At 40.4% G+C, this 12,659-nt stretch overlaps 1 protein-coding gene across 1 annotated transcript in view; it reads left to right on the forward strand.

Annotated features, from left to right (window-relative positions):
• LOC120795429 (peroxidasin) overlaps positions 1-12,659 on the forward strand; it is a 62,877-nt gene that overhangs the window by 32,640 nt on the left and 17,578 nt on the right. The window contains exons 8-16 of the mRNA XM_040137356.1: positions 1-116; positions 3,162-3,279; positions 3,614-3,783; positions 4,902-5,199; positions 5,966-6,240; positions 8,050-8,162; positions 8,453-8,609; positions 9,675-9,783; positions 12,346-12,503. The exon at positions 1-116 is cut by the window's left edge and continues 173 nt beyond it. Coding sequence (XP_039993290.1) covers positions 1-116; positions 3,162-3,279; positions 3,614-3,783; positions 4,902-5,199; positions 5,966-6,240; positions 8,050-8,162; positions 8,453-8,609; positions 9,675-9,783; positions 12,346-12,503 — 1,514 coding nt within the window. The remainder of the gene's footprint in view (positions 117-3,161; positions 3,280-3,613; positions 3,784-4,901; positions 5,200-5,965; positions 6,241-8,049; positions 8,163-8,452; positions 8,610-9,674; positions 9,784-12,345; positions 12,504-12,659) is intronic.

Here is a 12,659-nt window from a genome sequence, read left to right on the forward strand (position 1 = left end):
CCTGCTGAAGCAGTATGCTGAGTCAGGCAATGCCCAGGCTGCTGCTACCTGCGACTACCCCAGCCGCCTGCAGGGTAGATCGGTTGCAACACTCACTGCTGAGGAGCTCAACTGTGGTACGGAGAGAAAAAACAGCCTTCCCACTGAGCATGATATTTCTAGAATATCATGGAATGTTTGCTTGCACATTCAAAACAGGGACAGTCATGTATTTAGATTAGTGTGGGGAGTCTGAGTGTTTTTCATAAATTGATCAGTTTAAGGTATACTGTAAAATGTATTTTACAACTTGATTGTTTTCAGCTGTTCTGTTATATTGCCAGCTATAGTGGAAATTAGACTGATTATCTCCGTTGAACTATAGTGTTAAACATCAACCAAACAAGGCAAGGGAGGACCGACTTATTAAAATCTAATTAAGTTTTACATTGGGGAAACTGAGAGGAACACACATCTGGCAAGCCTACATTAAGCCATCTACACATGGTTGCATAGCAACATTTTTTCTATGTGTCTATTCTTACACACACTCTCCTAATTTAAAGCAAAACTCAGTCTATATACAAAACCTCTGGCTTTCCTGCCTGCAGATAGCAGGTAAGCTTAGTCAGCGTGTCTCACGCATACACTCATTCACCCATACACACAGACACACACAAGTGTATCTTCTATTTGTGTCTGACGTCTGCAGGCACCATTCGTTTCAGTCTTCTTACATCACCAGCTTTGTCTCTGGTCTGGGTAAAATGACAGTCTCTGGTCTCACTAGTATTAGACCACCAGCAGTTGCTCAGTCCTTCTGTGAGATGAGGATGCTGTGTGTACTTGTACTTCTATCTTTGTGAGGACCAGTTTGACTTTTAGAGATTGGGAAATTGAGGACATTTTGCAGGTCTTCACAATTTTAAAGGGCTATTTGAGGGTTAAGACTTGGTTTTAAGGTTCTGGTTAGAATTAGCTTTCAAGGATTTAGCTTAGGGTTAGGGTAAGTGTTGGGGTTAGGCATTTAGTTGTGATGGTTGAGGTTAGGGTAAGGAGCTAGGGAATGCATTATGTCAATGAGTGTCCTCACAGAGAGAGAAGTACCAGTATGTGTGAGTGTGTATGATTGTGTGTGCGCATGCATGAGGGAATGAGATGAATACTGTGACGGAGGGGCCTTTGTCATTACTGTGTAGACAGTGTATTTGGATAACTCTTAACTGGAGTTGAAACTTTCTTTTGATTGGTTGATACATGAAAACTTGTAATGTAACGCTTGCTTTGACATCATGAAAGATTAATAGATAAATATTACTACTTATTTTAGAATGATTATTTTGGTCACAAGAAGAAAAAGATGATGTACTGAAGAGAGTAAAGGATAATTTAGTTGTCATACTCCTCCCAAAATCTGCCTTTTTTTAAATGTCAAATCCTCTGTTGACACGTGTTTGTAAAAAGGTGGTGGGGGGGGGCTGTGATGAGTACAAGTAGTTTTATATATTTCAGTGAACATTTTGGCACATACTTTTCTTCTGCCGTGAAAACTTGTCACTACTGAAATCCAGTGTGACCAACATTAATTTAAGTTGACTACAGCTTCTATGTATTTGAAGAAGGAAAATAGAAATGTTTTATTTTCATAATTTTACTTTAACAATTTTCAAGCATTGAGAGAGTGATTGTTTTATATTTAAAAGATTTGGTGTGAAAGCATGCTTAAGCATGGGTTTTGATGTACTGATACTTTTTAGAAAAAAAGTCCTCATTTTACTGTAAGCCTGTATGGTTAATTTTCATTCAATTTCTATAACAGGCACTTAGCTCTTAAAGCAATAAATCCCACAGTCTTAACTGTGTTTCATTCAGCTCCCACTGAATTTTGTAGTCTGAGCCAGACAGGCAGGCTAGTTGGCAGCTGACTTTAACTCAGCCACATTTAAATCCCAGCAGCTAATTTGATGGCCCCACAGGCCCATTCTTGCTCAAAGCAACCCCCTCCACCCCATCTGTCTTCATAGCAAGGCAGCAGGGGAAGAATGTCTGCTTAAAAACATGGTGGAAGCCAAACCTCCCTCCCTCCCTTCTTTATTCTCCCTCTTTCCCCCTGTAAGCGGGGCGGAACAATGCATGGTGGGTTGAACAGCTGTCAAAACAGCCACCCTCCTTGAGATGAAGTGCTACCTCCCTGCACAAGTGGTATCTGATGAGCCAAGTTTGCCTCTTCATTGGGCCTAGATGGAGGCTGGGTTACCACAAACAGGATTTCCAATCCACTGCAATTACTAGCCCCAGTGTTAATGTGGAGTAATTTGGTTTTAAGCAGAGAGATGGGTTGATATTCTTAGTCTGAATATCAACAGCTTCTTGTGGGTTTAGGTGTGGTTCACCTGCTGGTGTACACAAATGTATCCCCATCCCCGTGGATTGTTCTCTGTGTTAGCAGAGTGGAGATGAACTTTTGAAAAATTGCTTCTGAAATGTGTCTACCTTATGTACACTGAATGTGTGGGGCAGGGGCCACAGAGACAGTGTGTGCCGCATGTTGGCAAGTGAGTGTGAGAGCTTGTTTTTCTATTATTTGTGTGGTGCTTTGGGAGCTGGCAGTGCCTCTTCATGTTCCTTTCCTCAGTGTCTGTGTGTGTTAATACACACAAACTTGTGAGTCCTTATGTAAGAATAATTTGTGGACAAAGATAAACGGTGACCGGCATTGTTGTTGGCCAGCTAACCACACTCTACAAGATCAGTGCGTTTGAGGCAGTTTGAATGACTTTTCAATAATGATTTGTGTTTGCAGTGGCACAAACTGATCCTAACTCAAGAGAGCTTCAAATGGCCCCTTTAGGGGGGAGCATGGCCTGCATACTCTGAAGTGAGTTATAAGGTTGACTGCTCTACAGCTCAGGCTAAGGAGCTGACAGTGTCAGTGATCTTCAGATGTGGTAGTTCAGGAAATATAGCCAGAGAGCTTAGTCTACTATTTGTCTTAAATGTCTCTGAATATTTGCCCAGACATTATGATTGGCTCAGCTTCATCATCCAGCCAGCATCCTTGGAAAGACTAGACAGGTTAATTAAAGGCTTGATTCAGGCACATACGAATACATATGAATGGACATGTATTTACACCTGTGTGTAACTATCTTCCTATAATCCAATCCAACCTCCATCTTCAGAGGTACCCAGGATCACTTCAGAGCCCCAGGATGTCGATGTTACATCAGGGAACACTGTCTACTTCACCTGTAGGGCCGAAGGCAACCCTAAACCACAGATCATCTGGCTCAGGAACAAGTAAGAGACTTAATGTTATGGTCATGTTAAGTGACCCAAGACTTTGCAATTAACTGACCGTTTTTAAGTTCCACTTTTAAGATTGACATGTGTTTAGGTTCCATAAATTGTTGACATTTAAAATAAGTAAACAAAAGTCACTTCAGTTCTGCCATTGCCATTCCCAATTTAAAAAATGTAGGGATTATGCCAATAATTACGCAGCCATCACTGAAAGTGTTATTATGATTATGTGGAATTTTAGAAAAGTTACAGTATGTTTGTACAGATTGTATGCATTTTATTGATTTATGTTTAATCAGTTGTGGTGTCTATCACTGTGCCCTCCTGGCAGCAATGCTCTAAACATGCGCGATGATAGTCGTCTGAACCTGCTAGAAGATGGAACGCTGATGATCCAGGACACTAGGGAGACAGACCAGGGAGTCTACCAATGCATGGCCAAAAACGTGGCTGGGGAGGTCAAGACTTCAGAGGTCATGCTGCGATATTTCGGAGCCCCCTGTAAGTGGCTGCTTTTAACCTCAGCCTCTGTTCATCTCAGGCAACCTCTTAACTACTAAAGAGGCATTATGCAATATTTCATGTAGATATCTCTGTAATAGCAATGCCCAGGCAAATACACACACTAAAGCTTCAGCCAGATTTGGTAGGCTGACAGGAAGTGGAAAAATGAAATAGCATTAATCTACTGAAGTCTTTAACTTGATGTATTTCTGCATTTGTCGGGATTGGAGAAGACTAGATGAAGTGAGCTTTCCTAGTTTAACTTTGGTGTAATTTGGGGGTAATATAGTACAATTTGGTTAGCAGGGGTCTAACATCAGTATGAGATGATGTAGGGAGACTCAAGCAAGGTGTCTGGACTCTGAGAAGCACTTAGGTTACCTTCAGAGTTCAGCAGGTCAAATAATTGGGATTTCCCACTGAGCCATTAGCAGAGCCTGCTGGCTTTCATGAATAATTTTCCCTCCACATACTTACACACAGGCACACACAGGCACACACAAGTACATTCTATCCTCTGTGGTTCTTTGTCTCTATCTTCTCTCTGTCATATATACACACTTAAATAGTACTCACACACTAGTCAGTCATAATGCGAATAGTTGTAGCTCTGTGAGAAAGCCACGGCTGTCTCTAGATGACCCATGAGTCACCGCGAGGGTGACGGATGGCCCTAGTTACAATCACTTGTTTAGGAACAGTTTCTGAGAGCAGATGCTGTGCATTTCCTGTCTCTGTGTGATTGTAAACGCCAGGCCCCTCACTGTGAACATATTTCCTCTGAATCCACTGTAATAAATGGCCAAATATGGAAAGGATTCGACCACATTTTGTGACACATAAAGGAAGTTGTTTTAGCAGTAGTCAAAGTGGCCGTATTGAAAGAAATATACAAACATGATCTTTGTGTATGAACTTTCCTTTCAAATGCAAACATGTTTTTCAACAGCTTTCTTGTGAACATTTTGCCAAAGTTTATTCTTGTCATCGCTGGTTACCTAATACCCTGAAATTACTCAAACCAGAGACCCAAATGTAAAATGTTATCAGCTCTCGACTAATTAATCTAACCTCTTTCCCACATTCTCCCCTGCTCTATCCCCCTGCTCCTCCAGCACGGCCAAGTTTTGTGATCCAGCCCCAGAACACCGAGGTGCTGGTGGGAGAGAGTGTTACCCTGGAGTGCAGTGCCACAGGCCAGCCACAGCCCAGGGTCTCCTGGACAAAGGGCGACCGGACACCCCTGCCTAACGATGCTCGCATCAACATCACCCCCTCTGGAGGGCTTTATATCCAGAAAGTGGTCCAGGCTGATGGGGGACAATATACCTGTTTTGCCTCCAATAACGTTGATACCATACATGCCACAGCTTATATCATTGTACAAGGTAGGAATCAGAATCCATTTTCTCGGTTAGGTGAATGTATTTTGCCATTGGATTTATTAATAAATAATGCTCTCTTATTGGGTGATTTTCTCAGTATGAAAAATTGTAAAAGCTTTTTTGATTATTTTTGATTATTCTTGTGTCTGGTGTCTCTACATCGTGGTCTCTTTACTGTCCTTCCAGTGTTTTGGCCTGTTTAAAACTGACAATGGACTCAATTAGAAGCTATTATAAATCTAAACCTTTTTATTAATATAACAATACATTTCAAATGGCAAATCTACTCACACAAGACAATTAGGCTGATTTTTTTATATTATTACTATATATACTAGATATACTATATATACTATTATATTACATGTTTGTCCTTAGACATCACAGGAAATCATGTTATACAAAGTGAATTCAATCAAAACAACAAGACTTAATGAATCAGCTTGCACTATGTTATCTCACCTCATCGTAAGGACAACACTCAATGGCATTAAGTCTAACCACTCCACAGAAATTTAATTATTATTGATTATTATTAGACCTTGAAGATGTCAGCTGTCAAATACCAAAGATGTTTGAATCTGTATTGTGTCTCATGAATAATTTTTAGGATTTATATTAACAAACATACTTTTTATATTGCTTATTTTTATATTGCTCACACTTCAGTTAAGTTTTGTCTGACAGAATGATCCTCTTCAGCTGTAATGTTTTCCAGTAAAGGATTCTATGCAGCAAAATTTTATTTTCTTACAAAATAAAAATTTTTTTTTTTTTTTTCCTTCTGCCCACAGCGATCCCCAGTTCACGGTCACACCACAGGATCAGTCAGTCCTGGAGGGTCATACGGTGGATTTCCCTTGCGAGGCAAGTGGTTACCCACAACCAGTGATTGCCTGGACAAGGGGGGGCAGTCCATTACCCCTGGATCGTCGTCACGTAGTCCTGTCGTCTGGTACTCTCCGCATCACTCGGGTGGCGGCCCATGACGAGGGCCAGTATGAGTGCCAGGCGGTCAGCCCTGTGGGGACTGTGCACACCGCTGTTCAGCTCACCATCCAGCAGAGAGGTGAGGGTGTAGATGATTAGAAATGATGACGTTCATATTAAACTGACTTGATAGATGGTTTGATAGATTCGATTAATTAGAAATTAGATTAATTTACAGAAGATGACAGAATCACCTTTACAGAATCTAATTTTTGTCATTTGCACATGCGAGTCAGATATTAAACTTTTACGATGCAATTATACACTGAAAGACATATAGCTCTGTGTGTATGACGGGGTTTGTGTGTGTATATATATGTGCATGTGCAAGTTCTGCATCTTTATGTCTGTGTATGTGCAATCTAAATGTATTATACTATACTGTACTGTGTATTCCATTTTGTGATTGCATATGTGTTTGCATCTGTTTTTGTTCGGAAGAAGGCAAGTAGTGTGTCACACTACTTGTTTCTTGTGTGCAGATGGTTGTATTGTGTGTGTGTGTGTGTGTGTGTGTGTGTGTATGTGTCTGCGTGTGTGTAACTGAAATTACAGATAGGAAAGCATGGCAGTCTGTAATCCCGTGATACACCATGTTTTTCCATGTAGTAATTGCTGTTAACATGGCTGAAAGTACAAGTTGCATAATGGCCCCACACTGTTAAAGTCCTGCTAAGAGTGCTGTGCAGAGTAATAGACAAAGCAATAGAAGAAAGTGAAAGCAGGGATTAACAGGATGTAATTTCTATTGTGTATATGTTTAGCATGTCGCAGACATTTCAGTGTGATTGTAATATTACTAACTGTTTTTATGTGACTGTTCACATTCTTGAATCTTGTATGACACAGAGTGGTACTGGCAATACATTGTCTGCAGCTTTGATGCTGTGCACTGTACACTGCAGTGAACCCTGTATTTTAGAAAGTTGATTTAAAGGCAGTTAATTAGTGTCAGATTACTATGAAACTGCCTCCCACTCCACTTGGTGTTCTAAAACTTGAGGGATTTTCCCATGGCTAGGTGGCTCACTACTGGCTGCTGCATGGGAAATATAAAAGAATTTGAACATGGTGTGTGAGGGGCAAACATTCACTCTCTCCCACCAAACACCTCAGCTGCAGGGTGGTTGTATCATTAAGCTTAGACAGTACAGTCTATCACAGGGATTACTCTATAACAATGCTCTATACCTGTGTGTGTGTGTGTGTGTGTGTGTGTGTGTGTGTGTGTGTGTGTGTGTGTGTGTGTGTGTGTGTGTGTGTGTGTGTGTGTGCATACATGTGCTTTTGATGAAGTCAAGGTGCAGTCAGTGATTGCTGACATACTCAATCTATGTACACTAACTAAAAACAGCTGTTTTCACTGTGTATAACGTGTGAGGTAAAGTTAATAGTTGAAAACAAAAAATGATAGACAATACTTTCGCAACATATTGATAGCGAAAAAAATGCAAACCATTGTAGGGATAGCAACAGAAATTTGCTCCATTTACTCCATTTACTCAGTTTTTCTACATAATGAACCACTGCATTATTTCCTTTTAAAACACAGTTTGCTTGATCTCCTTTTGAACTCCATGCTGACTTTAAGAAGTTTAATGTTTTACAGCCCTGTAATAGAGGAAAGAAAAATAGCAACTACAGTGTAACACAAACACTGAGTGTGTGTATGTACTTTTTGAGTATATGCAGGACAGTAAAACACTAAGATAAGTCTGAGAGTTTCATGTCTGCTATGATTGCTTGCAAAATTGATTTTACATGTACACTATTTGGAGCACTGGTGCATAATCATTAACGTGTGTGTGTGTGTGTGTGTGTGTGTGTGTGTGTGTGTGTGTGTGTGTGTGTGTGTGTGTGTGTGTGTGTGTGTTTTTAACTCATTCAGTAACGCCTGTTTTCACAAATGCTCCAAGGGACCTGACGGTTGAGTCTGGCCAGGATGTCCAGATTCCCTGCAGCGCTCAGGGCCAGCCACAACCTGTCCTCACATGGAACAAGGTTAGATGCTCAAGCTCCTGTTGGCTGAGTAAGGTGCACATCACCTCATCACCACAGAGGTTATGGAGTTAGACAAGTGCTGAAGTGGTTGAAAGAGAACAGTGAAGAAGGAAGGGACTGGGGCCAGGAAATGTGTGTGGTTACTCAATTTGTCATTGTTATATGTAAAAACAAATAATGAAAATGAAGTAACTGAGTGATTAATGTATTTAAGCTTATTCAAGTTGTTCTGACAGGCTAGTTCCCATGACCATTTCACTTTGTCTCTCCCCCAACCTTCACTCTCCCAGGACGGTGTACAGGTGACAGAAAGTGGCAAGTTCCACATCAGCCCTGAGGGTTACCTAGAGGTGAAGGACGTGGGCACTGCTGATGCAGGACGCTACGAGTGTGTCGCTCGCAATCCCATTGGCTACCAGGTTGCTAGCATGGTGCTCACTGTCACAGGTAAGAAACAACTGTGTGTGAATGGGTGAATGTGGCAGTAGTGTAAAGCGCTTTGAGTGGTCAATAAGACTACAAAGGCGCTTGATAAGTGCAGTCCATTACTTTAGAATAAATATATAGCACTTGACTTTACACTCAGCGTAAAAAGTACAAGGGACACTCCCTTTCTCCATGCAGCACCTGTGTGGTGAGTCCATGTCAAAGCCATCCTTTGGTTTCTCTGATTAAATATTTGCCAGTCACAAAGGAGAAAGTGAAAAAGAAAATGGAGCAGAAAAGTTATTGTAAGCTGTGAGACAGGTGATGTGCATAATACAAAAAGAGCTTTAACTCAATATCAGGAAAGTTATGTAATATTTTGTATGTTCAGTGTGTATTGCTGTCACATTAGTGCACAGTCCACAGAGTGAGAGCCCATCTGTTGATTTTCTTTGTCTAGGTCAGTCAGTAATTTAGTCACACTCTGCTGCAATGCTATCAGATTCCTATCAGCTCTTCCCTGTGTGTGTTGGTGTTTCCTGCTGAGATTTCTCAGGTCAGACCACAGCAGTCTGCTGGTGAACCATAAACAGATTCAATGTGCTCAGTTGTTGTTGGACTCTCTTAGTCCTCACGTCACAATTTCACTGTTTTCAGTGGCATACTAAGATGAAGGAATGTGTCAGAAATGTGTTCACTCCAACTCCAGGAGGGTAGCTGAAGTGCTGAAGCTGAAGTCACTAACAATATTCAGCTGGAAACAAGGAACACTAGTTAACAGAAGCTCTATATTATTAACCTTTGTTACATCGTCCTTTACATTCTTTGAGCATTGCTAATCTCATGTATGTGAAAGCATAGAATATAGTGGTACTGAATTATGTAAATAGCAAAAATACTTTATGAAAATAAAGAGAAAGTGGAAATGGAGAAAGTGGAAAAGAAAGTCTCTGTTAATTATGGTTAAGGGCAACCTATGACTGATGTTTTGTGTTGTTACTTGTGTATGGCCTATTAAAATTGCAGGTCCAAACATGTTAAGTTTTTTAACTTGGTTCAACTCTTTCTGTCTGTGTCTGACAACAGTTCCTGCAGTCAGCAGAGAGGGAGACACCTTTGTGAGCACATCCATAGAGCAGGCCATCCGCAATGTAGACAGTGCTATTGAGTCCACAAGGAGACGTCTCTTTGATGGGTAAGATATCAGAAACTCACACAACAAACACACATGCACTTGTTTGTACTTCTGTCTTTGTGAGGACACGCATTAACATAATGCATTCCCTAGCCCCTTACCCAAACCTGAACCATCATAACTAAATGCCCAGCCCCAACCCTTACCCTAGCCCTATCCTAAACATAATTCTAAGCTTAACTCTAAAACTGAATCCTAACCCTCAAACAGCCCTTTGAAGGTGTGTCCAGGTAGTGAGGACAGGCAAAAATGTCCTCACTTTCCCAAAATGTCCTCACTCCAATGGTTTAAAAATCAAACTGGTCCTCACAATGTTTAGCCATACAAATACACACACACACAGGGCATGGTTTACCCAAAAAAGTTGTTCACCAAGAAGGGGGATGTTCTTTCCTACTATACATTGTCTGCTATGGAGAAAAGGTCATATACAGCCAGTACTTTGTGCTATAGATTAGGCTTGCATTTAATTGCCACTAAGTCTACATCTTAATGCAAATCCATATACAACAGCACATTTTAGACATATTTTTTGTGCCATATTGCGCTTTAGAAATGTCTCAAAATGAATTGCATCTTTGATAGAGATTGTAACTAAGCAGATGAGAGCACCAGTCTGCAACAACAACTTGTCATTACTCCTTTTACATTTAGACTTATTGAAATATTCTGTCCCTCACTGCTTTAGTCCAGACCTACATGCTCATAGGGTTTAAGTTAGAATACAATAGCTAGTCTTACATCATCTTGGTCTATGATTTGCATGTTCTAAGTTTGAGTCCGAGCTTTCAGGGAAAGAGTATGGCAATTCAAAAAGGCTGCTAATATTGCTACAAATTTCAGAAATCATGGGCAGTAACATTTTGTTTCAGTGCACCAGGTTTGCAATTTTAAAGTTTTAGATCAGAATGCTTAAATTAGAACGGTGCCATAGGGTGCAGTAGTAACAGCCATTTAGTCAGACAATTATTCTGACAGCTGCAGTCAATATCTGTGACCAGTTATTAACAGCTTTACATTGTATCTTTACCAGTTTACCTCTTTTTCATTTGTGTGTCAACATAATCATTTTTGGAAAGATAATGTATCATGAAGTCTTTGTTTATTCAGTGAAGTTTTCATTGTACTATATGTCACTGAAAGAGACTTAGGTGGTTTCGATATAACTCCTAAGGTTTTCCATCCTATTGAACGATGTGGTTGGCAGTTGTGTTTTTCTTGCATGAACATACATACACTCAGTTCACAAACACACATACAAATAGTGAAGAACAAAAATGCATACACGAACACACAGTGGTAACCTTGATTAAGATGAGGGGATTTCCATCTCTCTTTTACGACAGTCACAGAATAAGAGGCAGACTGCTCCTTGACTGATGGCACCAGTGTCTTTGAACATCATTTGGAAATGTAAAACCAGACTAACATTGGAGAGCAAGAGCACATCAGGAGAAAATCATTGACTCTGTTGCTGCTAACTGTCAGACAGTTAGACCCTGAATGTTGTTTGCTGATGGAAGCAGCTGTTCATTATAGAAACATAGCGCATCTGTATTACCAGATTTTAAATAATTAAGACTAAATGCAGTTTAGACAGCAATTTTTCAGATTAAAAGCACACCTTTGATAAGTCTTGGCAACTTTTCTCCCAGCTTCACACCAGTGCTACTTTTGTCAGTTGTAGGAGGAAGAGTTTTATTTTAGAATACATGGTTATATCATTAAATATTTCATATGCTCTATATTCTACATATATGTTCGGTGTTTATTATAGAATATATGCATTTGGAGTGTATTGCAGCTGTACCAGAAATCCAATAAAAAGTTTCGCAACTTAACAGATTTTTGACAAAATTTCTGTTTTTAACAGGTTGAGATGTAAAATAAAGTGTTCGTTTCAATAGTAACTTGGCTTACATGTGTATTATGATGTCATCTAAATGTTCTTTCAAAATTGAGAGTTTTTTTTTTTCAGCATGGGCTGGTTAGAACACCTGTGGATCTGACACATGGCTTAATGCCATACCCTTAAGTTCAACTCTGGCTGAGCTTTAAAGGCTGGAGTTGAATGCATGTTTAAAAACTAACTTGAGGTGATAGTAAAGCAGTCCAGTGGTCTTCAAGAGGGAGTGGAAGCGGGAACAACACAGAGTCATGTGCACAAACTCAGCAGTAGGCTTATGATGGAGGAGATCCAACTCATGAGTGAAATGACTAAGATGTTTTTGAATGTTTTGGGCTTCTCCTTGTTTGAACTCTCTGACCTGCTGTAGCGAAGAAATTTAGAAAAGTTTCAGAGAAAGCTCTGCGTGCTTTTCCTGCCCTCAAGGAAAACAGAAAAAAAATCTACCCAGAAGAAGGAGGTTGAACATGCAATTGTTTTCTTTTTATTTGTCTTTCTTTTAACCCTTCTTGACTCCCACACATTTTGTCTACTGTTTCTCACTCCTTTTGCTTTTTCTCTACATAACATCATATTTATTGTCCCTTGTCCTTCATCACTCTTTCTTTTTCTCCCACCTCCCTAACACCCCATCTCCCTGTCCCTCATCCCTCCAGTCAGCCTCGTACCCCAGGAGAGTTACTAGCTCTTTTTCGGTATCCACGTGACCCCTACACAGTGGAGCAGGCACGTGCTGGGGAGATCTTCGAGCAAACTCTTCTGCTCATCCAGAACCACGTCAACCAGGGTCTCATGGTTGACACCAACGGCACCGGTGAGATTGATATCCTACTGTGCTACTTCTAAAAGAATCCAACCAGGTTGTCTTACCTTTATTACTTTATCCCTGATCACATCTCTCACTGTGCAAGAGTCTGCAAAACCTATGAAAAAGACTCTACAAAGCTTTACAAAGCAAAAAAAAAAAATT

This window comes from Xiphias gladius, chromosome 10 (assembly GCF_016859285.1).
Source record: "Xiphias gladius isolate SHS-SW01 ecotype Sanya breed wild chromosome 10, ASM1685928v1, whole genome shotgun sequence".
NCBI lineage: Eukaryota > Metazoa > Chordata > Actinopteri > Istiophoriformes > Xiphiidae > Xiphias > Xiphias gladius.